The sequence below is a fragment of the Mastigoproctus giganteus genome, chromosome 4, assembly GCF_048544385.1.
Source record: "Mastigoproctus giganteus isolate SK-2022 chromosome 4, ASM4854438v1, whole genome shotgun sequence".
In the NCBI taxonomy this organism is placed as follows: domain Eukaryota; kingdom Metazoa; phylum Arthropoda; class Arachnida; order Uropygi; family Thelyphonidae; genus Mastigoproctus; species Mastigoproctus giganteus.
In genome coordinates this window covers 9,578,879-9,596,227 of record NC_143578.1, presented here as the reverse complement: position 1 = coordinate 9,596,227, position 17,349 = coordinate 9,578,879, and the positions used below count along the sequence as shown (strand labels likewise).

The window sequence follows — 17,349 nt, the reverse complement described above, 5'->3', positions numbered from 1 at the left end:
GAAAGTTATATTTTTGCCTTTAAAATAAAAAATAACACAAGTTTACATTCACCAGATAATCTATAACATGCAGAACTCTTGTTTAAAAACTAAAATCTTAAATCAAAGTGGTTAAAACTTGAGAACATTTTTAATAACACTAATAATTCCTAAATTAAACCTCATTTCTCAAAAAATTATCATCACAAATCGCTCTTTAATAATTTTTTGGACTTGTTTTATTATGTAGTCCAGTTCAAGTTAATCAAAAAAAATTTCTGTTATAAACATAGAGCCTGCACACTGCTTTAGTTCTTTAATGGCAACAACAATAATGGTTGTTTTTTGTTTCTGATAGCAGTTGTTTATAAAATAAGAAGTTTCTTACCATGTCTTCTTTTCAAACTTGACCCTTTAAACATTTCATAGCTTTACTGGGGTTTTTCATCACTAGAAATTTTCTTTTGTTTGTTCTTTCTTTTGACGAATCAAATAATATTCCATTATCAGCATAAAATGCAAATTTAACAGGTTGCATTTATTTATATAATTAGCCATCTTTATCCAGGGCAAAGTCTTTTTTATTTCTAAACCCAATTAATAAAATTAAGGACTAAGTATCTTAAACTAGGTAAGGTAGCGTTTCACTATTTTTCACATTAGAGCAGTGACATCATTAGCTTCTATCACTCACCCTCTACATAAGTGGTAACTATGTCAAGCACACCACTTTCACATGTATTGTCTTTAAAATTTTAACTTTATGATTACAATAACATATACATATTGATTCAGCAAAGTGAAAAACAAAAATATTACATTTAAAAACATTTTTTTAAGCAGTTTCTTTCTTAACAGCCAGAAAATTCAAACAATTAAAAAAAAAAAAAGACAAATAGGAGAATATACACTATAAGTTCAAAGTCCTTGTTGGAAGCACACAAATTACAATGATATGTTTACCAACTGCAATAGTTGTTACATGAGTTTCTGCTACAAATGTAGATAATCTATCTCCTAATAACTCTGCCAGTTTTATCTATAAAATGTTGTTTGTATCTTTCCATGTCTGTCATATGGCATCTCCTTACATATAAAAGGTATAAACTGCAAATTCAATGGTGGGAGGAATTGAATTTATTTACATTCCCATAAAGATATGTTATTCGTTTAGACTCCTAGCTGCATGCTGTCAAGAAGTAATACTACTTGAAATGTGTGATTTATATGAATGTTTCTTATTTGAAGCAATAAAGATTTATTCATATTAAAGAACTGCTTCAACTTACCCACTCTTCATAATATTCCTGGGACAGATAATTCTTTTCGGCTGCCCTTTCCATGACACTATTCACTTGTGAAACAATCTGAAAATAACTTTTACAATTACCATACTGGTATTTATATAATAACTATGCCAAATAAATAAAGATTTTAATGAAATAAATTACAGGAGACTTAATCAGTGACACTTTATATATGTTTAAAATTAAACATTATCATTATCCCATCCTCAAAAATAACTGTCACAACTGTTGAAGTTTAAGTAGAGATTAAACTACATTGGTTATTAAAATCAATATTTTATATATTTTAATATATATTATTTTATATATTTTTAAGGACAGAAGTTCAAAATATGGCTTAAAAGACATTCATCAAATTAGGATTATGGTAAAGTGCTTATATAAGCTAATTCACAGTAAAATATATGAAAACGCTTTTTTTTCCCCCTTTTTTTTTTTTTAGTTTGCAAATAAAAAATGACTAATGTATAAAAGAGTCAGTTTTCAGAAAAATTGTTCTTTTGTATGACTCTGACTTCAACCAAAGAGAGAGATAACCAAGAAATTTCAGTCATCAGCTCTGTAGACTATAAACCAAAACCTGAACAGCACAAGTCCACAACAATCAGTGAGTATATGAAACTAGAGTTTCCATGACATTTCTGTGCACAAAATAATATAATGTTACAAATTTTAGTCAACTATAAAAGAAGATATATATGGTACAAAATTATATAGGATAGCTGAGATTGATGATTTCAATTTTGTGAAAGTCTTAAGTTAAAAAACATTTTGATAAACTTATGTTGTAATTTGAAAACTTGTTTCTGCATTCAATTTCTCTTGGACTATCAACTGAAATTAACTATAATGTTTTACTATGGGATGTATCCAAAGAAATCACTGCCAAGAGTAAAAGAAAGAATGATTTTTATTTTCTTTAAGAGGAATTACATTGGTTTTAGACATTATCTGAGTTCAATTCTGAGAGAGTAGCTGAAATTCCTAAAGAATAGAATTTTTTAGGAATAGAAATTCCTAAAGAAACATAAATGTTCCAGAAAATAATATTAGAAGAAATATACCATCTTATACCTTTAAAAAGATATAGGCCAAGGTGGAATCAAAATGGAGGAGCAAAGAATTGACAAAATTAGTATTAATGAAAATTATGCAAGAAAAGCAACTGCAGCCAAAAGAGGTAACACAAATAAATAAATAAACTTTATATCCACTTAATTTGCCCATTCCTTTGTCCAAACTTTCATTAAATATATTCTACCACCTATTTCTGGAATTAGTTTTATTCTAACAGTCAATTATTTCCTGGCTGAATGCAAATTTATTCCGTAACTGCCCTTTTTCAATTTATGTCCACTTTGTCTGAGAAAGAGTAAATTGGTGATGCCATCACCAATTAATTTAGTTAATCCTTAAAAGCTTATGCAAGTCAATTATGTTGCCATGCAGCTGCCTAGTTTACAGCTAATACAATTCACAGGCCCCAGTTTTCCTTCATAAGAATATCCTTTAAGAATGCCCCCCCCCCCTCACAAACCACTCTTGCTGCTCTTTTCTACACCTTTCCAATAGCTCTATGTTATTCCCAAAACGAGGTTTCCAAATATGTATGCAGTATTCCAGAAGAGTGGCATAGCGATTGCTTTATACAGTGGAATAATCATCTCTTTCTCCCTTCTGTCAAAGCCCTTGTATATCATTGACAGAATCCATGAGCTTCCATCACATATTGGTCTGCACTACTCAGAGAACTTCATGAATATACAATTACATTAATTAAAGTTTTTAATGAATAACAGATTCACTTATTGGGTGAATTGGTTGGTTATAGTAGGATTTAGGCACATCAGTGACTTAGTATTAGTATTAGTATTAGTAACGGCCGCAAGGTGCAAGAAAGCCTATGGCTTATGCTGCACCAGCCAAAAAAAAAAAAAAAAAAAAAAATCCGAACAAAACAATGATAAAAACAATAAATAAATAAATAACTAAATAATAATAATTAATAAATAAAAAAATAAAATAAAATAAAAAATAAATAAAAAGGAAATTAAACCTATCATCCTATGCGCTTCCCTTACCCGAAAGTACTATCCAGATGACCTTTGAATTTCCCCAAACTGTCGGCCTCTACCACCCATGAAGGCAACTTATTCCAGTAATTTATAACTCGCTGGCTAAAATAAAACTTCCTGCAGTCCAATCTAAACATTTCCCCCCGTAACTTGAATTTATGTCCCCTAGTTCTAGCATCATTTATAATCTTGAAAATTTTGTCCTCATTCATTTTACTGATGCCTCTCAGATCCTTAAACACCTCAATCAAATCTCCTCTAAGGTGTCTAGTTTCCAAACTCTGCAACCCACATATTCGAAGTCTTTCTTCATAAGGACGCCCTTTTGCCGATCTCACCAGGCGAGTTACCCTTCTTTGCACCCTTTCAAGAATCTCGATGTCTTTCTTCAGGTGCGGTCTCCATACTTGAACACAGTATTCCAAGTGTGGTCTAACATAAGCCTTATATAATGGGATTATCACGTCCCTATCTCTACTTGCAAAAGTTCGATAGATCATCGATAGGACACCATGGGCCTTCCTTGCAACCTGTTTACAATGCTCAGAGAATTTCATGTCTGACCGTATCGTAACACCCAAGTCCCTTTCCTCCAGTACTGGGTTTAGTTGAACTCCACCAAGTGAATAAGTTTTTTTGGGATTACTGTTTCCCAGGTGTAATACCTTACACTTTGTTGTATTAAAGCACAGCTGCCATTTTTCTGACCATTCCTGAAGTCTATCTAGGTCTCTCTGAAGAAGCTCAGCTTGAGAGTGATCATTAACTACTCTCCCAATTTTAACATCATCTGCAAATTTAGACATCACGCCCTCTATCCCTTCATCAATGTCGTTTATGAAAATTAAAAACAACAGTGGTCCTAATACTGATCCTTGGGGAACCCCACTTCTTACATCAACCCAATCTGAGGAATAGCCATTTATCACAACCCTCTGCCTCCTGCCCTGAAGCCATCCTTCTATCCATCTAAGGATTTTCCCAGTGATTCCAACCTGTTCCAGCTTATAAAGCAACCGCTCATGTGGGACTGAGTCAAAAGCTTTGCTGAAATCTAAATAAACAATGTCGAAATTATTCCCTAAATCCAGCTCGTGAGTGACCCTTTCGAAATAGCGAACCAGATTTGTTAAACATGATTTTCCCTTTACGAAACCATGCTGAGTATCCTTGAGAATTTCAATTCGATCCAAATGATCCTGAATTCCACCCTTGATCATTGTCTCCATGATTTTCCCTACTACTGAACTCAGACTGACAGGTCGATAATTTCCAACTTCACTTTTAGAGCCACCCTTATGTATGGGAGATACATTTGCACTTTTCCAATCCAAGGGAATCTCCCCAGAGTCTAATGATGCTCGCATAATTAGCCTCAATGGTTCAATGCACTCGCTTGCTGCCTCTCTTAAGATTATAGGGTATATTCCATCAACTCCAGGAGCTTTACTGGTCTGTAGGCTCGAAAGTTTTTTCATTAAATAATCTTGCGAAATTTCAATATCATTAATTACATTTTTTTTAACTTCGCTCCCACAATTTCCCTTTGCCACAAAAGGCTTTTCATTTGTAAATATCGATGCAAAATAACTGTTGAGTTCATCTGCAATGGCAGCTGGTGTATTTATTACTATCCCCTTTCCCTTACGTAAAGGTCCGATCTGGTTTGTCCTGCTCTTCTTGGCATTTATATATGTGAAGAATTCTTTATCCCTCCTCTTTGCTCTGTTTGCTAGTGATTTCTCATAAACTGCCTTTGCCTGTCGAACCTTTTCTGTGGCTCTGTTACACATCACCTTGTAGCTGTTATAGGCTTCAGTACTTTTTATTGTTCTGTAACCTTTCCATGCCACCTTTTTCTGCTCAAGTAATGCGGCAACTTCACTAGTCGTCCAACTTGGAACCCTCCTCGTGGAGTATTTTTTTAATGGTATATACGCATTCAAGGCATCTGTGATTAATGTTTTAAAAGCGTACCACAGTTCAATTGTATTCATTCTCTGCGCGATATCTTTCCAGTTAATAGAGGCCATGTAGTACCTTAAGGCATCGTAATTTCCTTTTCTGAAATTAAAACCCATTCCTTTGCCTTTTACTTCTGCTACCTCTCTCGTCATCATCCACCGTAGAACTCCGTGATCACTTCCTGCTACTGGTTCCTCTACTGTCAGCCCTGTTATGTCATCTGATTCATGTGTGATGATGAGGTCTAGGATATTCTTTTCTCTAGTACTTTCCCTGACATGTTGATACAAATAACAGTCATCTAGTTGATTTAAAAATTTTGTTCCCCATGTCGAGTTTCCTTCCCATTTACTCCAATCAATTAGAGGCAAATTGAAATCACCCATAATAAGACATTGACGCTTACTTGCCCATTCCATTTGCATGTAGAGGCTTTTGTCATAATCTTCACAATCACCTGGTCTGTAGATTACTCCTACTCGCATTATACCTTTGTTTCCAACTATCTCACACCATACAGACTCTATACTAGCATGTGAAACGTCTGAATCCGGGAAAGCCATCGTCGCACTCAGGCTGCTTCTGATAAGAAGCATTACCCCACCACCCCTTCTATCTAACCTATCCTTCCTAAATACATTATACAAGCCGTACTGAAACTCATCATCCCCAATTTCCGGGTGGCACCACGTCTCTGTAAGCCCTATTATGTCCGCGTTACTTGTTTTAACCAGCAGTTCGAATTCGCTCATTTTATTGACGACACTTCTAACGTTACTGTATAAACAATTAAGATTTACTGTTCTTGTATATTTAACAACCCTAACACAACCCTTGAAGTTTTTTTAGGCTCTCTTCCCTGATATTAGCTACCCGCGTACGTGAAACGTCTTTGCCCCCAGAACATCTAGATAATACGTCCAGTTGGGGTAACAGATAAGAACTCTTAAGGTATGTGCAAGAGTTACATTGACCAATATTATCAGATAAACGCGTGTCAGTATTACCCACATCCCCCCTAACTAGCAGTTTCCCTGAACCTTTAAGGTATCCTCAATAATACTGGCAAAAACTTTTGCACCACCTTTGTTTAAGTGTATCCCGTCTCTACAAAACAAATTCCTTCTACCTACAAGTGTGGGCCATGCTGATAGAAATTTACCCCCTAAAGCCTTGCAGATTCCTTCAAGTCTTGAGTTAATCCACAAGGCTCTTAACATATAATCCCTCCTATCGTGTCTGGGCAGAATTGCAGACACATAGACATTATGGCCTAGCTCGCGACATTTCCTCAGCATGGTCCTGTATTTTTCCAACAAATCGTCAGATCGTGTACGTTTAATGTCATTTGTCCCCACATGAATAATAATATTTTCTTTACCCCCTTTAAAATCTGACAGTCTGTTGGTGACATCATCAATAGTTGCTCCCGGCAGACATACCCTGGTTCTCCTCCACCTATCTTTATTACAAAAAATATTCCCCGTTTCCCTGACAATGGAGTCTCCTAATAAAACAATGTCCTTTTTAACCAGAGTAGTTTGCACTTGGTTTTTCTGTTTTGAGGCTCGAATCGGGCGTGCATCACTTGGTGGATTGCTGGAGTTTTGAGTCCCTGACGAGCTCCCAGATGCATTATTTTCGAGGGCAAGCACTCGTTTTTTCAGGGACTCAAATTGTTCCATCAGTGCACCAAATTGTAATTTAAGATCGGTGCACTCCTTACATCGATCACAAAGAAAAGAATCCCCAGGTGAGGTAGGATTAGTCACCAGGTCGACCTTGGAAAACATTCCACAGGTTCCACAACGGATTAAATCATGACTCACCCGTAAATCGCCATCTGCTATTTCCGTGTGAGTCACGATACCCTGTGACGTGTTTAAGGCAGATCTCGTAACTACCATTATAAAATTAAATAAATATCAATGAAAGTAACTTTAAAAAATTATATCTATAATATTATTAAAATCAAACAGTTACAGGAAAACCTATAACAAAATAATCCAACAATATCTAAATAAATCAAATATTTAAAAGCACTATCCAAAAGTAAACCACTTAACTGAGGAGCCCTGTCTAAGCGCGTCCGCTCACCTCGAATGCCAACCTCGAATCAACTTAAGCCATATTGAGCTGGATATAAATTGTGTGCATGTTCTGCAGTCAATTTGTTGTCTGCCAGATGAAAAACCCAAGCTACTGTCACCTGAGACTGACTAACTCAGCCACATTGAGAAAAAGACCCATAAAAATTCCTTACGTCATTGATGGGGATTTGAACTCCAGTCTTTTCCACCCAGTGTGGAGAGGAAGGTGATTAAACCAACCGTGCTACCCACAAGGGTCTGGGTTTTTAAGTAAAAAATGACATTGGTTATTTTATTTCAATTCATGAATAAATGCAGCTGTCACTGTCACCAGAGTGACAGTGACAAGCCCAGGCTTTGTCACTGTCACTCTGGTGGGACAAAAGCATTTCCAAGTGGCAGACAGTCATGACAAAAAAAAAAACATAATAAAATTTGGTGTTATTTTTTCTCAGTTTTCTGATATTCATAAGAGCAAGGAAAAACTCAAGCAGTTTGTTGTTGGTAGTGCTTCTAGTACTAGTAGAAATGTTGGTGACAGAAAATATGAAGGTGGCTCATGACAAAAACTTTAAAGGTGTGCACAAATAGTATGTGTGGCAGTCTGATTTTAACTTCTGATGTCATAGCTACAAAACATTCTCCAAAAGTGGATGAAGCCAACATAATTCTTAGACTTCCTTCCAAATAAAACAGTAGTTTTTGAAGCCCTGGCCATAAGGGTTTTTCAGTTTCATAACATTCCTTTATTAAACACAAAATCACCATAAAACATTTCAAAAATGTGAACAATGCTTCACATTACTTTCCCACACAAGAAATTTATAATGCAAGGTCATTAATAATATAAATATGTGATTTATTGATATAGTGGAAACAAACCAAAACATCAAGGTGACTTTGACTCTTGAAGATATTTTTATGTATTTTAATCAATTTCATTTTGGTATTTTCTCTAATTAATGTTCATATTATGCAATTAAAAATATATCATTGAAAGAATCTGATGTGATTTATTCAGGTGAGCATCAGAAGGGAAAAGGTAAATACCAAATCTTTGATAATGATGGAAAATAAATAAAAAAATATATATTATTGATATAATGTGCAGGTAATATAAAAGCTATTTATTTAACATAAACAAAAACTAAAGATTCTCCAGTCACTGACATTTTAACCCATAACTGTATTAGGAAGCCAATTTTTTCACAACTCCTTAAGAATATTTTGAGATCCATAAAAGGATCATAATCTTTTATTTGTACAGCACTGACCTAATTAATATACTACTTTAATTAAAACAACTTGACTACAAACCATTTCTATAAACCATGTTCATATTTATGGATAAAAATTAAAGCAGAAAAATACCTGCATGGTTGTTTCAATATTCTCATTCTGAAGACTCTCTAGTAGATACTGTATATAGAAACCCCACATCTTTTCTGATAAAAGAAAATGAAAAGCACCTTGTTATTTTATATTTGATTTTTATCTATTTCTTATTTTCTCCACAACAGAAATTAAAAAGTTGCAAAAAAAAAAAAAAAAAAAAAATTAGATCCTGTCTCTACTTAATAGACATTTTAATATAATATAATGACATTTTAATATAAAGACAATATAATGTGCCATATACAACTATGATGCTAATAATATATTATGACAAACAGAATTTCATGTTAAAAAAATTCAACATGAAATAATATTATGACATGGTTACTGTAGTACATTTGAACAGAAAGGGTACAAAATTTAAGGTATAATTAACCTAACATTAATTAAAAAGAAAAAAAAAAACATTTTGATAAAATTAAAATAACCACACTTCCAGAGTAAGCTGAAAAATCACTCCAATTTCTTACCAGTATGTATCTTTTGTATCGCTTCCTCAAAAATTGCAACTGCTTGACCACAGGTATATTCTTGAGATTCTGCAAAAAAAATAAAAAAATAAAAATAAGAATTTTATAAGAAATTGCCACCTCCACCAAAACAGATGAAAGAAAAGCACACTAAAGTTTAGTAAGAGTAATCTCAGAAATGAAAATGCAAGGATTACTTACACATGCATACGAAGTGTAATAAAATAGTTTCTAGACTAACTGTAAGATCACACTATCATAATTAGTATAAAATTCATCTGCCAGATGGTGGTAGTAGAATGCAAGTTAATGAAATAGTTGCTGTTTATTTCAAAAATTACTGGATGTTCCATTCAGAAGTAATTGTTATTATTAAGTCATGTAATGTATAGTACCCCTTATTAATCTGCTGATTCAATAGCTGTTCGGATAATGATCGACTTTAAAGAACTACACTTTATCAAGTGCTGTTTCAAACTAGATAAAACTGTCAGAGAAACTAATGATATGTTAAAACTTGCTTTTGGAGCAACCAAGTAGTTTTTAAAGTTCAAAACTGAAAGTTTCTGCTAACAATGTGAAAAGTTCAGGGTGCCTATCCTCAAACAAAACAGATGGAAATATGATATGAATTAAAGCATTTGTTCGCAAAAAAACAGGCACCTCAATACCTATGATTTTACCATTGAGAATAAAATCTTACCTAGATCATGCTATAGCAATTTGCTACAAGATTTCAACATAGGAATAAAATAAAACTGTTACTAAATTTGGGTCTGATAAGCAAAAGCAGAATCAAATCAATGTATGTCTGGATTTTCAATAAACACTTCAGTGAGACCCATAGTTTCTTTCCAAGATCATCATGGATGAAAAAACATGGGTTTATAGGTACAATCTAAAACAAAATTAAGTGTCTACAATGGAAAAATGCAAAGTCACCATACATGAAGGCAGACAAATTCATTATAATGCAAAGAGCATACTGATTGAATTTTTCAACATCGATGGAATTGTACATTAAGAATTTGCCCCCCACAGGATCAAATTTCCAAAAAGATGTCATATGGACTCTATGAGAAGATAGAGCAGAAACTTTCTAGAAGCAGCATATTGTATTGGCTTCTCTATCAAAATCACAACAAAGTGCTTACTCACTCTGACTGGAATGTACAAGAATTTCTTGCCAAAAACCAGAACTGTTTCCACTCCACTCTCCATATCGACCAGATCAAATATAACATAAGTTATATTTGGCAAAATGCAAAGATTCCATAAATGTTTTCAACAATGACAGTGGCAAAATGACTGAACTTGTTACAATAAGTTGCAAGGGCACTGCCAAATATCTGCATACACAATATCATAATTAGTATAAAACCATGTGATGTGAAAAGTGAAAAGGATTCTTTCAAATATGCATGCCCTATAATTTTAACTAGAATTTGCTGACTTACTTGCTGAATTATTGCTCTTTTAACAAGAATTACAAAACAATATTTTAAACTGAATATTCTTAGTTAACTTTCAGAAAATTTTACTGACAGGAAATTCAAAAAAATTTTTCTTAATGAATGCAGTTAAAAATTTTATTAAACATTTCTTTATGTATCAAAAAAACTGCAGATTTTAATGAGAATTATAAATCATGTAAAGATTTATCAAACTGAATGGACTATAAAAGAAAACATGTACAGTAAACCCCTGCTATTCACAGTATCTGAATTTACAGGCTTGCATATTTGCGGTTGCTGATTTAATATAAAATGAAACCTAAAAAAATGTGAATTTTAAAGCACTGTAAACATTTTCTGCCATAAAAAATATGGGTGTGGCTAAAATCATCTTGTCCAGTCAAAACAGTGCTTGGTGGGTGGGGGAGAGGGGTGATACAATTGCAAGCACGGTAAACAACTACACTTGTTACTACAATTACACTAAAGCCTGAGTAACAACTACACTTGTTAGAGAGTGGTTTAATGATAGCTTTATGCGAGAGGTGGAAAGTTACTTAGCTTCAAAATCTTTGCCTTTCAAAGTTCTACTTCTCACTGATAATGAGCCAGGACATCCAAGAGGTCTAGTATCTGACCACCCAAACGGTGAAATTGTGTTTTTGTCACTTGACACCACATCACTTTTACAACTGCTAGACAAAGGTGTGATTGCTGCATTTAAGTCCTACTATGTTAGGAGAACTTTTACTGGCTTAATTGAAAAAAATGGAAAGGGAGACAGACTTAACTGTAAGTCAAAGTTAGAAAAATTATAACATCGCAGATTGCTGATCAGCATCAAGGTATCAGTTGATGAGATAAGAGTATCTACAATTAATGTGTTGGTGAAAGTTGTTGCTAAAACAATCCCCAATATCAATGAACTGGCTGCTGATATTGTAGCAATCACACAGGGAATAGAATATGGGGACTTTGAAAACGTTGACATTCAGGAACTTATTGAGACTCATGAGATGAAGTTCCAATAGAAGAGTTGGATGAATTAGTGACAAGGTCAAAGGAGAACGAAAATGATCCTGAGGAGGAAGATCTCGACATTGTTAGACCAGAATTAAATAACAAATCATTAAAGGCAATCTTTAGCCTCTCCATACAACTTTCAGAAAAGGTGGTAGAAATGGATCCTAATTTGGAAAGAAGCATCAAGTTTAAATGAGACCTAGAACTCTTGCCTACAGGGAAATCCAAAAGGAGCGCAATAAAAAAATGAAAACAAACTTCGAATATGAGTTATTTTTTCCCCCAGCAACTCATATTCTTGATATGTTTTTGAAAGATTTGTTTGAAATTTCTAATAAATGTTACATTTAACATTAAATTTTTTCTTATTTTCATTTCGATACCTTATGCTTGTATTTCACTATAATATATAATGTTGGAACATATAATACATAGACAAAATTTTAGACTAGTTTTTCTTATATATTTCATACTTTGGAATGGAACCCTTTTATTACTATGGGCGCCATTACTCAGTATTCGCATTTTCAGTATTCGTGCCATTTCTCAGGAACGTAACCCCCAACGAATAGTGGGGGTTTACTGTATATTCAAAATAAAATATAAAAAAATATATAGTGGAACAGCAATTTAAAATATTCATTCAATTACCACATTTTTTAGTGCCTTGTACACACAAATTATCTGCATCCTTTGTTTCTTGTACAGAACTTCTTGCAAGAGCATTCCAAAGTTCTTCCTTATCTGAATGTCTTTTCTGTAAACTAAAATAAATATCATATATGTTATAATAATATATAAATTCATTATTCACAGAATTATAGGCATCCCTCAATTTATATCCTTAACTGGTTCTGTGGAGACCAGGCATTAAGCAAAAAGATCAAGGATTATTTTCCCCAAGACAAAATAGCCCTAACTTCAGACTACAACTTGTGTATACCACAGGACATTATCGAAGAAAGTATTCTTGCAGACTAGCAGCATTTTGTTTACAAAATCATTTTCAATGCAACTTTACTGACAGCTAGGTAAAAACAATCCACAGATTATTCTTGAAAAATTGTCCATTAGCTCATACCTTCTTATATGCTTTCCAAAAAAACACACAACCTTGACCACAGGTAGTACCAACACTGTTCTAAGTTTAAAATTTCCTGCAGTATTTTTTTTTAGGAAAAGGGTTAAGCAATCTTTAGATTTCTTAAATCCTGGCAAAAATTTCCTCCTTGATAAGAAATAATCTGTTAAGCTTCTTTTTTTCTTTTTTTTTTTTTGGCAAAATAAACTGGTTTCAGCTCTGGTGAAAATTTGTTTCGGACTGTACATCTTATTCACTTTTTTTCAGTGGGATCAAGTATGATGAGGTATCACCGGTTGGTTTTTTTTTTTTTTTTTTTTTTTATTATTATTTTTTTTTTTATGGCTCACAAGAAAGAGAAGAAACATAAGAAGGGGACAGAGGACTTGGTTATAATTGGTTATGGAAAAATAATTCAAGTAAATCAAGGAATGCCTTTAAAAATCTTTAACAACATTTCAAATTAAACTACTTTATTTATGAAACTAAATTTGTGCATTCAATTTATATAAATACAAAAACAAAATAAATATATTCAGTAAAGGGATAAATGGGAAGAATACAGCCTAATAAAAATAATCATTTGTTGTTCTTATAAAAATGAGTAAAAAAAAAAAAAAAAACCACGGTCAAAACACAGCTGCCATGATTTCGAGAAAGCAACTATTGACTGCACATGATACATGCGAGCATACTAACATCAAGCTGATTCACATCTCATTTTTATTTTGCATTTTGATCCCCATTTATGCAATAGTAAAAATAATTCCTGATTATCAGCTTCTTATAAAAATTCGATAAGGATATTGTATGGAATCTAACCAAAGTTTGATATGAGGAAATACAGAGGCCATGTGATTTTCAAATTTTATTGTTTATTGTTTCATTAAGCAGAAGATTCCATTACCTAGCAACAAAATTAATAGAGTCCCCCAAGGATAAATGGGAAGAATACAGCCTGATAAAAATAATCATTTGTTGTTTTTATAAAAATGAGTAAAAAAAAAAAACCACCATGGTCAAAACACAGCTGCCATGATTTCGAGAAAGCAACTATTGACTGCACATGATACATGCGAGCATACTAACATCAAGCTGATTCACATCTCATTTTTATTTTGCATTTTGATCCCCATTTATGCAATACTAAAAATAATTCCTGATTATCAGCTTCTTATAAAAATTCAATCAGGATATTGTATAGAATCTAACCAAAGTTTGATATGAGGAAATACAGAGGCCATGTGATATTCAAATTTTATTGTTTATTGTTTCATTAAGCAGAAGATTCCATTACCTAGCAACAAATTAGTGAAGTCCCCCAAGGTGTGGTGTTTGGCCCCATTGCTATTTTCCATATTTATCAATGTTATCGATGAAGGTATATCAGGCTTAATTCCTAAGTTTTCAGATGATACAAAGGTTGGCAGGGTTGTTAATGATGGTAATGACAGTATCTAGAAAAGTTTGCAGGTGGGCTGAGAAGTGGCAACTGAATTTTAACCATTAGCAAATGCAAAGTACTGCATATGAGCAGTACTTTGCAGTAACCCTAGAGTAACGCCAATTACACTGAAAGGGCAGAATTCATTGGATACCTGGTTCCTGGGCAATGCAATGCTGTCACTCCTCTAGCCAGTGGACAAACCCAATGGTTGGCAGGTATATTGGTACACTGCATTCACATAGACAGTAAACTGATATCAGTATGGATAAACATTATGAGTTAACCAATTTTGAAAGAGGGATGATAGTGGGTGCCTGATGCATGGGTCACTCTATCGCAGAAGTGGTACAGAAATTACACTATTCCCGTTCGACAGTATCAAGAGTGTATTGGGAATATGCCATTTCCAGAATAACATCCCATCATGGACAGAGCTGTGGGAAGAGAAAGGTAGTAGATGAACGTGGCCGTCAACGTCTGTCTTGCATTGTTCCAGCCAACTGGAGAGCGACAGGGGCATAAATCACTGCCAATTTCAATGAGGGAGGTGCCAGAAATGTCTTCACCAAGACCATCAGGCAATCATTACCTGCAATAGGTTATGGGAGCCGCTGACCCACCAGAGTCTCATTGCTAACACCACAACATAGGACTCTACGACTCAACTGGGCGAAAGAACATTGGTACAGGGCCTTGGATAATTGGAGATGGGTTTCCTGGTCTGATGAGCCACGATTCCAGTTATTTCGAGTGGACGGAAGGGTGCGTATCTGGCAGAAACCGCACAAAGCTATACGTCCGTCATGTCAACAAGGAATTGTTCAGGCAGGTGGACGGTTGGTAATGGTCTGGGGTGTGTTCTACTGGCACATGTTGGGACCTCTGATACATTTAGACACATCTCTGAAAGGTCCAGGTTACGTGTCCATCCTTGCGGATCATCTGCATCCCTTCATGGTCATCGTGTACCCACAGGGAAATGGGCTCTTCCAGCAGAACAATGTGCCTCCCCAAAGAGCCGTGGTGACTAGAACATGGTTCGAAGAGCATTCTGCATATTTTACCATCATGGAATGGTCTCCCCGTTCATTGGACACAAACCATGTGGAGCATCTTTGGGATGCTGTGGAAAAGTCCATTCAAGCTATGGATCCTCCACCCAGGAATGTGACGGAATTATGGACAGCAGTGCAGTAAGCATGGATGGAAATTCCTGTGGAATGCTTTTGTGAATTGGTGGACTCAATGCCTTGCCATGTCACTGCCCTTATCCGGGGCAGTGACATGGCTAAAGGGGGTTACCCATTACTAGGTAAGTATCCCATGATTTCTGTCCATTGAGTGTACCACACTCAGGGGTAGGAGAGAATGAAAAAGACCTGGGGGTATTGCAGTTAGATATAAATTTTTCTCAGTAGTGCAGACAAGCTGCCAGAGCAGCTCATGGGGTCTTGTCAATAAGATACAGGAAGTTTGCTAACAGGGATAGGTGATTATCCCCCCCTGTATAAAAGCAATAGTCAGGCCAAACCTACAGGTCTGGAGGCCTCATTTTAGGAAGGGTGTAGAGCTGCTGGAACGAGTATAGAGAAGGGAAACAAGATTGGTGAGGGAAATGAAGGGTTTCTCTTACCAAGAAAGGCTTAAGTTCTGCAAATTGCCATGCTTGGAGACTAGGCACCTGTGATGTGATCTGATTGAGATGTATAAAGTCTTGAATGGGTTTGAACAGGCTTGATGGGATTCTTCCAATTGCTCAGATTACGAACATGAGGGGGCATAAATTCAAACTGAGGAAATACAGTTGTAGAATAGTGTGAAAATTTGCTTTTAGCCAGGTGGTTGATTGCTGGAACAAACTTCCATCTGTCATTGTGGAAGTTGATAGTTTTTTTTAAATTCAAGGAAGAACTGGACAAACATTTGCAGCGAATGAATGAGTGAAATGGGAAGGTTTTTTTTTTTTTTTTTTTTTTTTGGCTGATACTGTATAAGCTTGCTTTCTTGCATTGTATGCATCTACTAATGCTAATGCTAATGCTAATTTCTAACTTGCAGGCTACACTGCTGGATTTGTACAGAAGTCTATCTTCAAGTCAAGAAGTGAGTTAATAATTCTAAAATTAATGGAATTAAGACATGAACAATTTATATATAACTGATTTTTAATATTCAAAAATATTTTACTGTGATTGTGAATTAATTTCGGATAGAAATTTAAATTTAATATAATTACATTTTATGTAACATTTATGGATAAATTCAATGAAAAAGTTTGGTGAAACACAAGCAGTTGTTCTTGATGTTTGTTTTGTTTTGTTATTTGGTTTTTAGGAGCATTAGCAACTAAGGCCATATTGCTCCGGGATATGCGGTGGTCATTCCCTGACCTTTCCACATCTTCCTTATTTGGTGGTCATGGGCTCGAACCCGAGTCTAATCAAGAAGTGTGTGCTATGCACTGCTGCTCCTGCCCACCTGGCTGCGGAGGCACCAGTTGCTCTTGACATCTCAAAGGCTTTCGATCGTGTTTGGCATAAAGGTCTTTTTAACAAGCTTCCATCTTATTGTTTGCCAACTGTTTTTTGTAATTGGTTATCCAGTTTTCTGTTTTCTTTCTGATTGCTCGCTGAGGGTGATGGTAGATCGCCTCTGTCTTCTAACTTCTCCACTAATGCTGGTGGCCCCCAAGGTTCAGTTCTTTCCCCCACTCTTTTCCACTTGTATATCAATGACCTTCTTCCATTGACTGGAAATCCTATCCATAGTTTTGCCGATGATAGCACAATGCATTCCACTTTCCATTTTGAAAAACCTTGCCCTGCTCAATCACTTCAACTTCTCGAATATCCATTACCAATTCCTTAAATGCCGATCTCCAGGTAATTCTCCAGTGGGGCAAAGACAACTTAGTTGATTTCAATCCTTCTAAAACTCAGTCTTGTCTTATATCCTGCAAAAAGGATTCTTCTGCTCCTATGCTTATCTTTGGTGACACTCCGATTTCTAGACAAAATGATATATCTCTTTTGGGGATAACCCTGACTTCTAATTTCTCTTGGC

At 34.9% G+C, this 17,349-nt stretch overlaps 1 protein-coding gene across 1 annotated transcript in view; it reads right to left on the bottom strand.

Moving 5' to 3' along the window:
- LOC150086379 (U3 small nucleolar RNA-associated protein 6 homolog) overlaps window positions 1-17,349 on the bottom strand; it is a 123,615-nt gene that overhangs the window by 41,582 nt on the left and 64,684 nt on the right. Inside the window, exons 12-15 of the mRNA XM_090371293.1 lie at window positions 12,410-12,522; window positions 9,282-9,350; window positions 8,788-8,861; window positions 1,269-1,346 (exon numbers count right to left, since the gene is read on the bottom strand). Coding sequence (XP_090227419.1) covers window positions 1,269-1,346; window positions 8,788-8,861; window positions 9,282-9,350; window positions 12,410-12,522 — 334 coding nt within the window. The remainder of the gene's footprint in view (window positions 1-1,268; window positions 1,347-8,787; window positions 8,862-9,281; window positions 9,351-12,409; window positions 12,523-17,349) is intronic.